At 43.0% G+C, this 15072-nt stretch overlaps 1 protein-coding gene across 1 annotated transcript in view; it reads right to left on the minus strand.

Moving 5' to 3' along the window:
* Nucleotides 1-9198: 9198 nt before the first annotated feature.
* The window catches only part of TRIM35 (tripartite motif containing 35), a 34726-nt gene continuing 28852 nt past the window's right edge, over nucleotides 9199-15072 (minus strand). The window contains exon 6 of the mRNA XM_027850594.1: nucleotides 9199-10773. Coding sequence (XP_027706395.1) covers nucleotides 10202-10773 — 572 coding nt within the window. The 3' untranslated portion in view covers nucleotides 9199-10201. The remainder of the gene's footprint in view (nucleotides 10774-15072) is intronic.

Below are 15072 nucleotides of genomic sequence, written 5' to 3' on the forward strand. Positions count from 1 at the left end.
CAGTTGTTGGGAAGGACAGGCACACTCATGCCCTAGTGGAGCTGTGAATTGATCCAACCATTCTGGAGGTAATTTGGAACTATATCCTAAAAGTCAGTACCCTTTGACTTAATGATACAATGATTATCATGATGTGTGTGTGTGTGTGTGTGTGTGTGTGTGTGTGGTGTGACTGATGCAAAAGTTCTATCCTGCCATGAAGTCCTATGAAATTCCCCTTGTCCTGGTCCTTTATGTTTTCTAGAACCACTTGGCTCCTTCTGTAGCTTCTATTTCTGACCCGTAAGGTGTTATTGTTGTTCAGTTGTTTCAGTCGTGTTGGAGTCTTTGTGGCCCCATTTGTGGTTTTCTTGCCAAAGACACTGGAGTGGTTTGTCATTTTCTTCTCTACCCAATTTTACAGATGAGGAAACAGATAAACAGGGTTAAGTGACTTGCAGAGAGTCACAAAGCTAGTAAATGTCTGAGGTCAGATTTGAACTCAGGAAGATGAGTCTTCCTGACTCTAGACCCAACACTCTAGCCACAGTGCCACCTAACTACCTAGTGATACAATTTTTAACACACATACACATAATATACACACATATACATATATGTGTATGTATGCACACAGATATACACACGAGGAAGGTCAAGGATAGAGACAATAGACCATATGTACAAGAATATTGATAGCAGCAATTTTTATAGTAGCAAAGAACTAGAAACAAAGTAGGTGCCTATTGATTTAGGAATGGCTAAACAAATTATGGTATATAAATAGAATGGAAGATTATTACACCTTAAGAAATTATCACGGGAAGCTAGGTGGTGTAGTGGATAGAGCTCCAGCCTTGGAGTCAGGAGGACCTGAGTTCAAATCTGGTCTCAGACACATGATACTCACTAGCTGTGTGACCCTGGGCAAGTCACTTAACCCCGATTGCCTCAAAAAAAAAAAGAAATTATCAATATGATGGATTCAGGGAGAGATGGGAAGACTTAAATGAAATGATGTAGAGTTAAATGAATGAGTTAAATGAACCAGGATAGCAATTTATGTGATTGTGGTGATATGAAGAAAAACAACTTTGATAGAGCTCAGAACTCCAATCAAAGAGGATCAGTGGTGACTTGAAATGACTGATGAGAAAACATAGCTTCTGCTACTTGAAAGAGATGATAAAACATAGCTTCTGCCACTTGAATGAGAGGTATTGGACTAGAGATGAAGAATGAATTTTGTATTCTCAGATATAGCCAACGTGTTGCTTTATTTTGCTGTACTATACATCTTTGTTGAAATTAAGGACTTCTTCTTTGGGTAGAGGAGATGGAAGGGTACCTTAGTGGGTAGTAATAGATAAACAAAAAAAAAGCATCAGTAAACTTTTTTTTAAGGCAAAGAAGAGAGGAAATGGCCAAAATGGCAGAGTAGGAACTTTAAATAACAATTTTTATTATTTATTTATTATTTAATAAATGACAAACATGAACATTTCAATATAACAGACAAGATTCTATATGAAACTATGAACTTCTGTTATATACAATTTTTGAAAAATACATATTAAATTTAACATGGTGGTAACAAACTGCCCTGCTTATCTATGTCCATTTCTGAACCTCCTTCAGTTCTTTTCTGTGTATTTTTAAAAATGTTTCATTAATCCTTTTTTCTTTCTTTTCTTTTTTCTTTTTTTTGGGGGTGGGCTAGGCAATGGGTTTAAGTGACTTGCCCAGGGTCACACAGCTAGTAAGTGTTATGTATCTGAGGCTAGATTTGAACTCAGGCCCTTCTGAATCCAGGGCCGATGCTTTATCTACTGCGCCACCTAATAGCCCCCTTTCTTTTCTTTTTTCCCATCACAATCAACTCTCCCTATCTCTTTCTAGAAATAAACACCATCAACACCAACAATAAATAAGTATAAACAAGCAAAACAAATCAATGTATTAGCTATGCTGAGTATGGTTCATTATTCACTTTAGTCTACCTCTCCATCAAGGGATAGGAAGGATGCTTTAGCAATCTTCTGAAATCATGATTGATCACTGCATTGACTGGAGTTATGAAGTCTTTCAAAATTGCTTTTCTTTACATTTTATTATGGTTATTATATAAATTGTTCTCCTGATTCTTTTCCCTTTACTCTCATATAAAATATTGTAAAATTTCTCTGAACCTGATATTATTGTCATTTCTTATGGCACAATAATATTCCATTACATCCATATATGATAATTTGATCAGTTCCACTTGATGGGAACCCACTTTGTTTCCAGTTTTTTGTTATGATAAAAAAAGTGTTACTATAAATGTTTTTGTATGTATCAGTTATTTCCCTCTGTTTTTGACCTTATTGTCCATAGGTCCATCAATAGTGCACAAATATGCCTGTCCCTCCACAGGTCCTCCAACAATTGCCATTTTGCTCTTTCATTAGCTTTGCCAATCTGATGGGTATGTGGTAGAACCCATGAGTTCTTTTAATTTGATTTCTTTTATGTGATTCAGAGTATTTTTATATGGTTGTCGATAGCTTAAATTTCTTCTTTTGAAAAATGCCTGTTTACATTCTTTGACCACATTTATGTATTGAGGAATGGATCTTGTAGAATTGGAACTTTAAGGTAACTTGGGAACTAAGCAACTTTAGAAGAGCTTACCAGACCTGTAGCACTGGGGTTAGGCCAGAACGCTGATGATCCTCAATTCAATAAGCGTTTTTAAAGTGACCACTGTATGCAAGGCATTATGTTGGATGCTGGAGATACAGTAACACAAAAAGAATCAGTCCTTATCCTGCAGATGCTTACATCCTACTGTGTGCATGAGTATGTATATGTATGTATGTACAACATGCACCAAGATAAATAAATGCAAGGCCCAATTCCACACTTAACCTTTCCAATGTCTCTGTTCCAAATAACTTCTGTGAGGCGAACCAATCTCAGAATGCACAGCAACAGATGTTTTTGGAACAGAGACTCTGGGAAGGTGAGGTGAAGGTGGCTGAGATTGGATGGACTCACAAGGGAGAATTACATAAATCTATGATCATTTGAGAAGGGAAAAAGCAGAAATAACATAGGAGATCATGGACAAATTCTTGGAGGAGGTAACACCTGAGTTGGGCCTTGAAGCAAAATTGGAATGAGGAGGGTGGGATTTCAGGGGTGGGGGAACGTCCAGTTCGTGAAGGGAAGTAGTGTGAGGTAAGGCTAGAAAGGTATATTGGAATGAAATTCCAGAGGGACTTAAAAGCCAGGCTGAACAGGTTATTTTGTTGTCGTTTTCTTTTGTTAAATAAATCCAGTAGAATATATGTTCCTTGACACCAGGATCTGTTTTGTTTTTATACCTAGCACAGCTCCTCGCATGGGGTAGGTGCTTTAAAAAATAATTGATGTTTTTTGTCTTTATGTCACCCTTAATCATTGGGCCCTTAATACATTAGTTGAATTGAACTGAGTCAAATAGAGGGAGTAGGGAGCTGGGAGGCCTTTGAAACAAAACAATTTAAAGGATGTGGTGTAAAGGACGTCAGTAAAAAAATGTTTGACATAAAGAGAGGAAGGAGATCAGGGAGGCACCACAGCCCAATTTGGGCTTTAGGAAGAATTTTTTTGGCAGGTGTAGAGGCTAGATTGGAGACAGGAGAGATTGGAAGCCAAGAAACCAATTTCTTAGAAATTGCAATAGTTCAGGGTCAAAACTCAGGTGATAGGATAAAAAATGCGATCCACCTGCAGAGAGAGAACTAATGAACTCTGAGTGCAAATTGCAGTATAATTTTCTCACTTCCTTTATTTTTCTTGCTTTTTTTTGCAACTTGACTAATGCAGAAATATGTTTTGCGTGATTTCACATGTATAATTGATATCATATTGCTTGCCTTCTCAGTGGGTGGGGGAGGAATTGGAATGAGGGAGAGAGAGAATCTGAAATTCAGAATGTTTTTTTTTTAAATGTTAAAAATAAATAAATAAAACCTTAAAAAAAACACAGGGGGTAGCCTCAGGAATGGAGAGAAAAGGGCTAAGAGAGAGACATTATGAAAACAGGATAGAATCAGCCACGTTTGGCAACTGTTTGACTGAGGCAGCAGGTGGGAGGAGGTCCAAGAGGGAAGAGTCAAGGGGGATCCTTCAGGTTTGTGGAGCTGAAGGGAAAGAGGGGAAGCTGACCACTCCTATAACTGTTCCCTGTGACCCTGGCCTTTCAGATAGCTCCTGCTCTATTCTTTTCCACCTCACATTGTTCCTAAACTGTCTTTTGGATGAAGAGCATTATGCAAATTCCAGCCATCCTAGTAACCATAGAAACCAAGCCCTCTCATCTTCATCCCTGCAGTAAGTTCTTCCATGGCAGAAAAGACCCACCCAGCTGACACCCACAAACAAACCAGAATAAACAGCAGGCAGATCAGGAGACATTCTGTGTGTCAGATGACATCAGCTTTTAATCTAAATGCATTCCCCAAAGCAGAGCTCCTGATATGGAGATCCTACAGTCTATGGAAAGGAGCCAGCCTAATTATGCCTGAAGCCTCCCTCTAACCCTCCCTCTCGGAGCTACCACATCCCTCCCTTTGTGTCCATCTAGGAGTTCATTCCTTTTGGGGTGACCTTTCAGGAAGAAGATGATCCAATGCCTCTGTCAACCTATTGGCCTCCCTGCCCCAACCTTTTAGCTTAGTTGAAATCTCTCCTGCTGCAGTCCGAGCTCCTATTCCCATTGGGCAAAGAGACTAGCTATTTGATCTCCTCTTCAGTTTCAACAATTCTGACAAATCACCAGTCCCCTGCTACATGATAATGCTTTTGTTATATATTTCAGAGTTGTTGATTTATTTTATAGACATGAGACCATGACCTCCTTGACAGCAAGGAATTGTCTCTGGCCTTTCTTTGTAGTCCTAGCCTTAACACAGTTCCTGGCACATAGTAGGTGCTTAATAAATTCTTTTTGTCTGACTTGTTGCCTGGACTGCATGTATGTTCTGCCAATCACTAAGACAAAGCACAAATGTGCACCCCAGGCGAGGTTTGAAACTTGTAGGGGCCTCGCCCTGGGCTATTGTCCACTAGTGTCTTTGCTGTTATACAAGCAAACTGATTTATCACAAAATAGATATATTACAGAGAGCAGAATTTCCTAGCATTAAAATATGCACATTTACTCACACACTCAAATGGCTCTATGATCTCATTGGGTTATTTGTTCCATAATATATGACTCCCTATGTGCATTTGTAAAAGGTCATATTAAACAATGTCCTTTGTTTCACACTGCTTATGTACTACATCCTAGACAGCTTCTTACCACACCCTCTTAGCTCCTCCTTTGTCTCTGCTCTTCATGTAATTTGCCCTTTTGTACAAGACGCCTGGCTAAAGGACTTTTCAGATCATAGGTTCAGGGCTGGAAGTAGGGCTGGAACCAAAAAGGCCTCCATGGTTTCACAGTCAATACTCTTTCCACTGTGCCAAGCTATTTCCATCTCATCTAAGCCCCTGGTTTTGCAAATGAGGAAACAGAGAAGTGAAGTGATTTGCCTAAGGTCACACAGCAGGTTGAGAGTAGTGTGATGCAATGGAAAAGAGGAAAGGGCTTCTAGTCAAAACACCTGAGTTTAAGTCTGGACTTCACCATTTAATAAAAGTATGACCTTTCTGAGTCTCATTACTGTTACCTATCCGATAGGCCAAATCTTGTCATTTCTTTCTCTATAACATCTCTTGGATATGGTCCCTCCTGTCTAGTCATCAAAGTCTAATTCAGGCCTTCATCACCTCCTGCTTGGACTGTTGAAATAGACTCCTAAGCAATCTCCCTGCCTCATTTCTCCCTACTCTAATCTACCTCTGTGTATCTGTCAGATTTTCCTAAAGCCTCGTATGTCTCACCGTGGCACCCTACTGCTCAGTAAATTATAAATAGCTCCCTATTACATCTAGGATCAAACATATGTTCTTCTTTTCAGCATTTAAAGTTCTTTATTACTTGGTTCCTTCCTATGTTTTCAGTCTTCTTACACACTCTCTCCAATTTATCCTATATAGATCTTATTTGTACATAATTGTTTGCACATTATCTCCCCTATTAGATTATAAACTCCTTGAGATCAGGGATTATCTTTTGCCTTTCTTTGTATTCCTACAGGTTAGCATAGTGCCCAGCATATTGTAGGTGCTACTAAATATGAGTTGACTGACTGACTGCCCCTCCATACACTCTGAGGTACCTGCATCCTGATGCACACATGATGCTCCGTATCTTATCTGTCTTGCTTGCCTGGATCAGCCTCAGCCTTGTCACCTCTGCCTCTTCGAATCCCTGGCTTCCAAATGCCATCTTCTCCAGGATGTCTTCCCTACACTCCTCAGCCTTTTTCCCCTTCCCCTGCAAAGGCACCTTCCATTTACTTGAGGTTGTATCTTGTATGTATCTATTTATATATTTGTATACATGTTGTCTCTATTAGAATATAAGCTCCTTGAGAGGAGGGACTGTTGTTGCTTCTTGTATCCTCAGCACTTTGCACATAATAAGCCTCCCAGAAAGAGTTGCTGATTAGTTGACACCTCAGAAAGTGTTTTTGTAAATTATGAAGGGTGAGATTTATTATTATTATTACCGTCATCATCATCATTATTTAGTGATAAAAGTAGGACTAAGAACCCAGGTCTCCTGCCTCCTAGTCCAGCATACTTTTTACCAGAAGGTACCACCATGCCAACATGTGCGTGATATACCGAGACCTAAAGGATCTTTGAGTTCGTTGGTGTCCTCCTTCCTCCTGGACTGGTGGAGCAATCTGAACTGATTGCAACCCTTCCACTACAATTCAATAGTTGTGATAATTCAGCTGGACCAAAACTTCCTCACTCTGAGGCTAACCTGATGATGAGGGTCTCTGAATTTAGCGAGGCTGGTCCTTAGGGAGTGGCCATCCAGTTCATTTTTGGGGATCTACTGGAACCCTTTTTGGCTGAGAATAATGACAGCTCACGTTTGTTATTATACTTTAAGATATGCCAAATACCTCACGTGTATTTTCCCATTTGATAGACACAATCACACAATAAGCTAGGTGCTAGTACTATCCCTATTTTACTGATGAGTAAACCAAGGCTTGGCAGTGAAGTAGCTCACCCAGGATTCCAAAGATAATAAGCACCTGAGACAGAATGTGAACCCATGTTTTCCTGACTCCAAGTCTAGTACTCCAATGGTGTAACACTGCCTCTCTCTGACAGAACTCCCAGAGCTTATGCTCCAGTAGGATAGTCCTAGAAGACCGAGAGTCACCTAAAAAGCACATTAAGGCAGGCCCTAGAGTAGGTCTCAGGACTGTAACTATCACATATAGAAATAGTGGACGACGATACTAAAATACGTTAAAAAATTCTAGGGGCAGGTAAGCGGTACAGTGGCTAGAGTGCCAGGCCTGGAGTCAGGAAGACCTGCAGTTCGAATCTGGCATCAGACACTTACTAGCTGTACGACCCCGGGCAAGTCAGTTAACGTCTGCTTGTCTCAGTTTCCTCACCTGTAAAATGGGGATAATAATAGCACCTACCTCCCAGGGTTGTTGTGAGGATCAAATGAGATATTTGTATAGCACTTAACACAGTGCCTGGCACATAGTAACCATCATAGAAATGTTAGCTATAATAAAAATTATTTAATTTGTTCAAAACATGTTGGTTCATGGCTTTACACAGGCAGTCTCCAACTTTAAAAAGTTGGCTGTTTAGAATTCAAGAGCCATTTCCCTACAGAAGCAACGGACAGCATGGCGGTTAGGGTCCCGGGACAGGCGTCCAAACCCCATTTAACCCATAAAGTATCTGAGATACAGGACAATACCAACAGTACTAGAGCAGAGGTGTCAAACTGGAATAGAATCAGAAGCCATCAATTCGTACAGAAGGATCCCTGCGGGCCACATATTGACTCAGTTTTATAATGTAATATTAGTTTTATTGTATTTTTATTTGGTTAAATATTTCCCAATTACATTTTTAATCTGGTTCTTGCAGCACTTAGGGAGTGTTGTATACCTCTGTACTAGATTCTAGCTACCACTAAGTCTCTGGAAGAAAATGCAGTCACTTTTTCTACATAATTCCTTGTTTAAAATGTGTTGCAGCCTGTTTACATCCACCATGCACCTCCCCATTGCCCTATGGCTGAACATCAACTCGTTTTTCTGAGACTGTAGTTATTCTATGATTCACAACTATACATTTGGGAAATTATTGAGAGGAAAAACAAAGCATTAGTTCAGGTTTCCCTAGATTTTGTTATTGTTGTTCAGTCGTGTCCAATTCTTCGTGACCCCATTTGGGGTTTTCTTGGCAAAGATACTATAATGGTTTGCCATTTCCTTCTCCAGCTCATTTTACAGATGAGGAAACTCCAAGGTCATATGGCTAGTAAGTGTCTGAAGCCAGATTTGAACTCAGAAAGATGAGTCTTCCCTAGATAGCCAACCCAACTTCTAAAGCAGCAAGCAGCATGGGCAATTAAATGTCCAATGTTTATTTTCATCATGTCATAGGTCCAATCTGCGATACAGTAATTTTATTTTTACATGCAGCATGTACACCTTATGGTATATTTGGGGTGCTTTAATCAATGTGTATAATACATCTATACCCATTTTAGAGGATTTAGAATGTGATTGTAGAGGTTCATGTAGGTTTTAACCCTTAAGATATCCTGCTAATTATTTCCATGATTTGTCTGATATTGGGCCTATGGTGAATAACACACCCTGCAGTTAGGATGTCATTCTTATACAGACATGGGTGATGCTCCAACTGTCTTCTTTATGACAGTTTTGGGCAATGTATTATGGTGTAAATCAGAGCCTACTCATAGATGAGCTAAGGCTAAGAGCAAGGAGGAAATGCAGAAAGGGGGTTAAGAACTGGGCTGTGGCAACTTTCTTTAGGTATTGGGCAAGGGAGGATGAAAAGAAAGAGAAGGAATGGTCCTACTTTGGTTAACACAGTAATGAACCAGAATGCCTGAGGACTCATGATAAAACGTGCTAATTACCTCCTGACAGAGGTGATGAACTCAGGAGTGAAAACAGTCCTATTTTGGGGACATGGCCAATGTGAGGATTTGCTTTGCTTGACTATGCATGTTTTTAATAAGTGTTTTACTTTTCTTGCTTTCTCAAAGGGGGGAGGATGGAAAGAGGGGAGGGAGTGAAGGCAAATCTTTGTGAAAATAAAATAAAATTTAATTAAAAAAAAAAGGACCAGAGAGGAAAAACATGCGAGACCCTTTAAAGTGCAGAGTCAGCAGCAGCCCAGCAAAGGCCAGGCACTCAGGCTTCTTCTGAACTTAGCTGCTTTCCTGCCCTTTAACCTCTCATAGTCTATCTGGACCTAGGCTCAGCTCTCAGTTCTGCCAAATACTACCTGAGTGACGCTGGGTAAGTTACTTCACCTCCCTCTGTAGGATGATGGAGTTGGACTGGATGGTCTCTGGGGCTCTAGATTCTATGACCTTATCACTCACAGAGCAAGTTGGGAAATCTGGTGACCAAACTGCGAAGGGATCCCAGCATCACAGACTCTCTTGAGGTTGGAAAGGACCTTGAAAGTCATCTATGGATGAGGGGGCTGCTGAGTGGCGGCTCACACCTGGAATCCCTGCTACTGGGGAAGGCTGAGGCTGGTGGGTTGCTGGAGTATGGGGGTTCTGGGCTGCAGTGGGGCAAAAGCAGATGGGTGGCTATGCTAAGTCTAACATCAATAGGGGGAGCCCTGAGAATGAAAGGGAGAAACCAGGCTGCTTAAGGAAGGGCAAACTGACCCAGGTCAGAAAAATGGGGCAGGTTAAAGCATTCGTGTTGCGCTTTAGTGTGGCTACTGCACCTCTGGCTTGGGTGAGATAGGGAGACTTAGTCTCTAAAAAATAAAATAAAAATAAAATAAAATAAAAAATGATGGAACTAAGACCAGTAGAAGAGAAGTGACCTTTCCTAAGGTCACACGGGTAGTAAGTGGTAGGGCTGGGATTTGAACACAGGCTCTGGGACTTAAAAACCAGTGTTCTGGGGAGAAGATAGGGGCAGGTAGAAGAGAGGTAGAGAATGAACAGGAATACTAGGGAAAGTGCAATGGGGAAGGTGGGAAGGAAGGGTATTGAATTAGAGAAGGGAAAGATTTAACTCCAAGGCCCTCGGCCTTAGAGTTCTTCCTTGACCTGGATATGGAGTGGACAGAGGCGCAGAGGCTCAGGGGGAGTGTCTGCCCGCGTACCCCCTATGTAGAAATAGGGCCGCACCTCCCCAAAGCGGCCATGGAAGGTGTAGAGGTGGGACTGCCGCTCAGCATCGTAAAAGGAGAGCTCCCCCTCCTCACACTCCAGCTCCACACGCAGGCGCTGAGGCAGCACAAGGCCCAGGGGCGAAGCCGAAGGATCGGACGCCACACAGTGATCCCCGTCCACTCCTCGGGTGCGGCAGATGTACCAGAAGCCTGAGCGGGCATCGTGGTAGCAGCTGTGCGAGTGCCCGTCCCCACCAGACTCTCGACGAGTCCGAGCTACACCCACCCGCCAGTTATGGAGCCCACCCAGATCCACCTCCCAGGTGTGGGAGCCATGGGAGAAGGCCCGGGAGCCCAGCAGGCAGGGAGAGGATGAGAAGCGCTCAGGGTTCTCCACTTGGACCCGATAGCCATGGTTGGTGACCCTGGTGAGGTCGTCAGAGACGGAGAGCCAGCCGGCTGCTGTGTTGGGGTCAAAGCTGAAGGGCACTAGGAGAGATGAAGAAGAAAAGGGATTTTGGCAACCTGGCACCCAGCTCATCCCATTCTACTCTGCCCCTTTTGACATTTTCCCCCACACCTGTGATTTCGTAGGCATAAGGGATTCCTGATGAGGAAATTCTCTTTACCAGTGGAGACTGGCATCTACTCTACAACTTAAAGTCTGAGAGAGTTGTCTGGACACTGAGAATCTAAGAGGTCACACAGCTAATGTGTGTCAGAGATGGGATTTGAACCCAGACCTTCCTGGCTCTGAAACCAGCTATACAGCCTCTACCATGCAGGCTTTCCCAGATTTCTTAGAAATGGGAAATATCTGGTCAGCCCCCTTTGGATTATAGAATCAACCATTATAAAAATCAGTATTGTCCCTATCCCAAGTGTCTCTGGAGTAGGAGTTCTTTTTTTTTTTTTTTTAGGCAATTGGGGTTAAGTGACTTGCCCAGGGTCACACAGCTAGTAAGTTCAAGTGTTTAGTCTGAGGCTGGATTTGAACTCAGGTCCTCCTGACTTCAGGGCCAGTGCTGTATCCACTTGGAGTAGAAGTTCTTAACCTGGGGTCTATGAACTTGGTTTTAAAAATATTTTAATAATGATTTCAGTGTAATTGGCTTCCTATGTAATCCTGTGTATTTTGTTTTATGCATTTAAACACATTACTCTGAAGAGGGATCCATAGTCTTTACCAAACTGGCAGGAGGTCCTGACACAACAAAGGTTAAAAACCCTAGGTCCAGAGGAGTTGGATCTGTCCTAGGAATCTTGTATCAGTGAAGGAGGGTTAAAATGTTGCCTTCCAAGGTTATGGCGCTGACTACTGAGGAACAGTCAGGTCATTCAGTGCCCCATGTGGTTTGGTACAAGCTCCAGGCTCTGGCGGGGTCACTATCCTGAATTCTTAGGTGGCCCTAGGGCCCCTGAGGCATCGAAGGCCACCTCTGGGGGTGTGCATCTGATGGGAAGAAGGCCAAGGTCTTCGAGCAAATAGGTCAGTTCTGGGGCTCAGAGAAGGTCCTGGAATGTCAGACCTGAGGGATGAAGGTTAGAAGGCATTTGTTGTTGTCTAATCCAGGGATAGGGAATCTGAGGTCTCGAGGCCACATGCAGCCCTCTAGGTCCTTCACAGAGAAATCTGGATTCAGTCAAAGGACTGCACTTGAGGACCTAGAGGGCCACATGTAGCAGGTTCCCCACCCCCCAGTTCAGTCAATCAGTTGTGTCCAACTCTTTGGGGTTTTCTTGGCAAAGATACTGGAGTGGTTTGCCATTTCCTTCTCCAGTTCATTTTACAAATGAGAAAACTGAGGTAAACAGGATTAAGTGATTAGCTCAGGGTCACACAGCTAGTAAGTTTCTGAAGGCTAGATTTGAACTCAGGTTCTCCTGATGGCAGGGCTGGTGTGCTATCCACTGAGCCACCTAGCTGCTCTTCATAAAGGACACCATTTAATTTTATCAATCTTTCCACTCCCTCAGAACTTCCAAAAACTCATGGGCAGGGGATCCTGGTCTTTTGGAATTCTGATTTGGCCTGGGCTTGCCAGAAGTTCCCAGAAATGACTTTGGGATGCTCAGGAAGTACAGCACAATGAAAGAGCCCTGGATTTGGAATCAGAGCATCTGGGTTCAAATCCTGGCTTTGTTATTATCTGCTAGTAGTTGTATCATCTTGGGAAAGCCGTTTTTGCTTCTCTGGGCCTCAGTTTCCTTATCTATAAAATGAGATTGGAAGAGATGGCCTAGAAATAGAATGTACCTTCCACAACTAAATTTATGATCCCTGGGTTCTGCCCCACCCCAAATCTGCCCTGCCAGGGTAGCATCAAAGGTCTGAAAATAAGCCCCAAGTTCAAGGCTGTCACCTAAAGGCATCCATAGCCCACTTGCCCCCAGTGGCATACACACAATTTGGCAAATGGAGGCAGGTACCTCTCAATCTAAAACAATCAGGGCATATAATAGCCAGGTCATATTTGAGGGTGGGGATTCAGTAGCCCCTGCATTGAGACCAAGGGGAGCACAATGGCAGGTAAAGTTTACAGGAGGCCTAAGATGAGGTACAAGTGACATGGATGATACAAGGAAGCTGAGGTTTAATGAGGGTTGGGATAATATTCTAATACCTAATCCTCTCTTAGAAGGCAGCTAGGTGGCCCAGTGGACAGAGCGCTGGGTCTGGAGTCAGGAAGACCTGAATTCAAATCCAGCCTTCAGAAACTTATTAGCTGTATGACCCTGAGCTAGTCACTTAACCTGTTTGCCCCTGGAGAAAGAAATGGCAAATCATTATAGTATCTTTGCCAAGAAAACCCCATGGACAGAGGTCCACAGGCTCACAAGAGCTGGAAATGACTGAACCACAACCACTCATGTTCCTCAGCTCTCCCTTCCTTCAGAAAATGCCTTCCCTCGAGGTAGGGCCTTGATCACTGCAGAAACTGAAGCCCTGTACAACCTGGCTCTAGCGAAGCTTTCTAGACTAATTTCACATTACTTCTCCCACACTCCAAGTTCCAGCCAAACTGGTCTATCTGCCGTCCCCCATAATATTCCATTCCATCCGCCATGCATTTGCACAGGCTGTGCCCCATCCTAGAATGCTCTGTGCTTCCCCTTGACCTCCTGGATCCTCTAAGACTCAGCTTAAGTATAACCTCCTTTCGAGGCCTTCAGGGATCCTCCCCCATGACTTTCTTTGTATTTATTTTGCATGTATCTGATATTTACTTTTGAGGTACATAGTTCCCCAATCAGAGAGAATGTGAGTGCCTTGTGGATAGGGAAAGTTCAATGTCTCTCTTTCTATCCCCAGCACCTTGCACAGTGCCTGGCGTACGGTAGATGTGTAATCCACATTGACTGAATTCAGCTGAATTGAAGGGAAACCCATTCCTTGAGGGATGTCAAATACAGAGGGCATGTCAAGGTTTCTGGGCGAAGGGCTAGGTGTTAGCAGTTACTATTGCCTCCAGTATCTGTCTGGCAGAACTGTCCACCCCATAGGTGCTTCTGCCCCGGCTGTCATGAGAAGCTGGCTCTAGTGGGTGGTCCTAGCCTGGTCCTAGTGATTGTCTAAGACCATAGCAAAAGCTGGAGTTCATCCTTTATTACCAGTCACATCTTCTAGGAGGATAACTAGATATCAACATTACACACACAGAGACACAGGTTAGCTTTCAGAGTGAGATACATATGTATATGTACGTGTAAAAATGTGTGTATATATAGAGAGAGCGATATGTATGTGTGTATGTATGTGTGTGTGTGTTTATACACACACAAGGGCATGGTGGAGCAGGGGGGGGAGGGGGGGGGGGGGGGGGGGGGGGAGGGGGGGAGGGAGAGAGAGAGAGAGAGAGAGAGAGAGAGAGAGAGAGAGGGAGAGAGAGAGAGAAGAGGGAGGGAGGGAGGAAGATATTGCTCTGAGGGCCAGCAAACACTGTAGGGAACTATGCTTCACAGCCCAGGAGTATTTCCCCAGAGCAGGTACCTTCTCTATCCTAACCACACCCTGTGGTCCCAAACTTTTCCTTTCCCTTTTATGTGTTGTATTCCTCCAACAGAATGGAAGCTCCAGGAGGGCAGGGACTGTTTTGTTTTTGCTTGTATTTTTATTCTCAGCACTTAGCACAATGCTTGGCATACAGTAATTGTCTGATAGATGTTGATTGCCTGCCCACCTGTTAGACCTGCTTTGTGGAAGCCGGCCCACCTTGCTCTTCAAGCTGTTGGATGAGATGACCTCTAGGGAAGGGAACGTTTGAGGTCTAACATTCTCTGATTCCACAAAGATCTCTAAGCCCTTGATCATTCAGACTAATGTACTATAGCAGAATTTCTTAACCTAGGTTCTATAACCTTGGGGTTTTTTTTGTTTGTTTGTTTTTTGTTTTGGTGAGGTAATTCAGGTTAAGTGACTCGCCCAGGGTCACACAGCTAGTGAATATCATATGTCTGAGGCTGGTTTTCATCTCAGGTCCTCCTGACTCCAGGGCTGGTGCTTCATCCACTGTGCCACCTAGCTGCCCTCTAACCTTGTTTTTTCAAAAAAAAATATTTTGATGACTGAATTTCAACATAATTGGTTTCCTTTGTAATCCCATTTTTTATTTTATGCATTTAAAAATATGATTCTAAGAAGAGGTCCATAGGCTTTACTAGATTGACTAAGGGATCCATTACCCCCCAAAAATGGTGGAGAACCCCTGCACTAAAGGTATCTAAACTGAGCACTTCCAAAATTTTTTCCCTGAAAGGCTGCTGCTGCTGCCATCTGGTGGATGCTCT

This window comes from Vombatus ursinus, unplaced genomic scaffold (assembly GCF_900497805.2).
Source record: "Vombatus ursinus unplaced genomic scaffold, bare-nosed wombat genome assembly UNPS02009062.1, whole genome shotgun sequence".
Classification (NCBI taxonomy): domain Eukaryota; kingdom Metazoa; phylum Chordata; class Mammalia; order Diprotodontia; family Vombatidae; genus Vombatus; species Vombatus ursinus.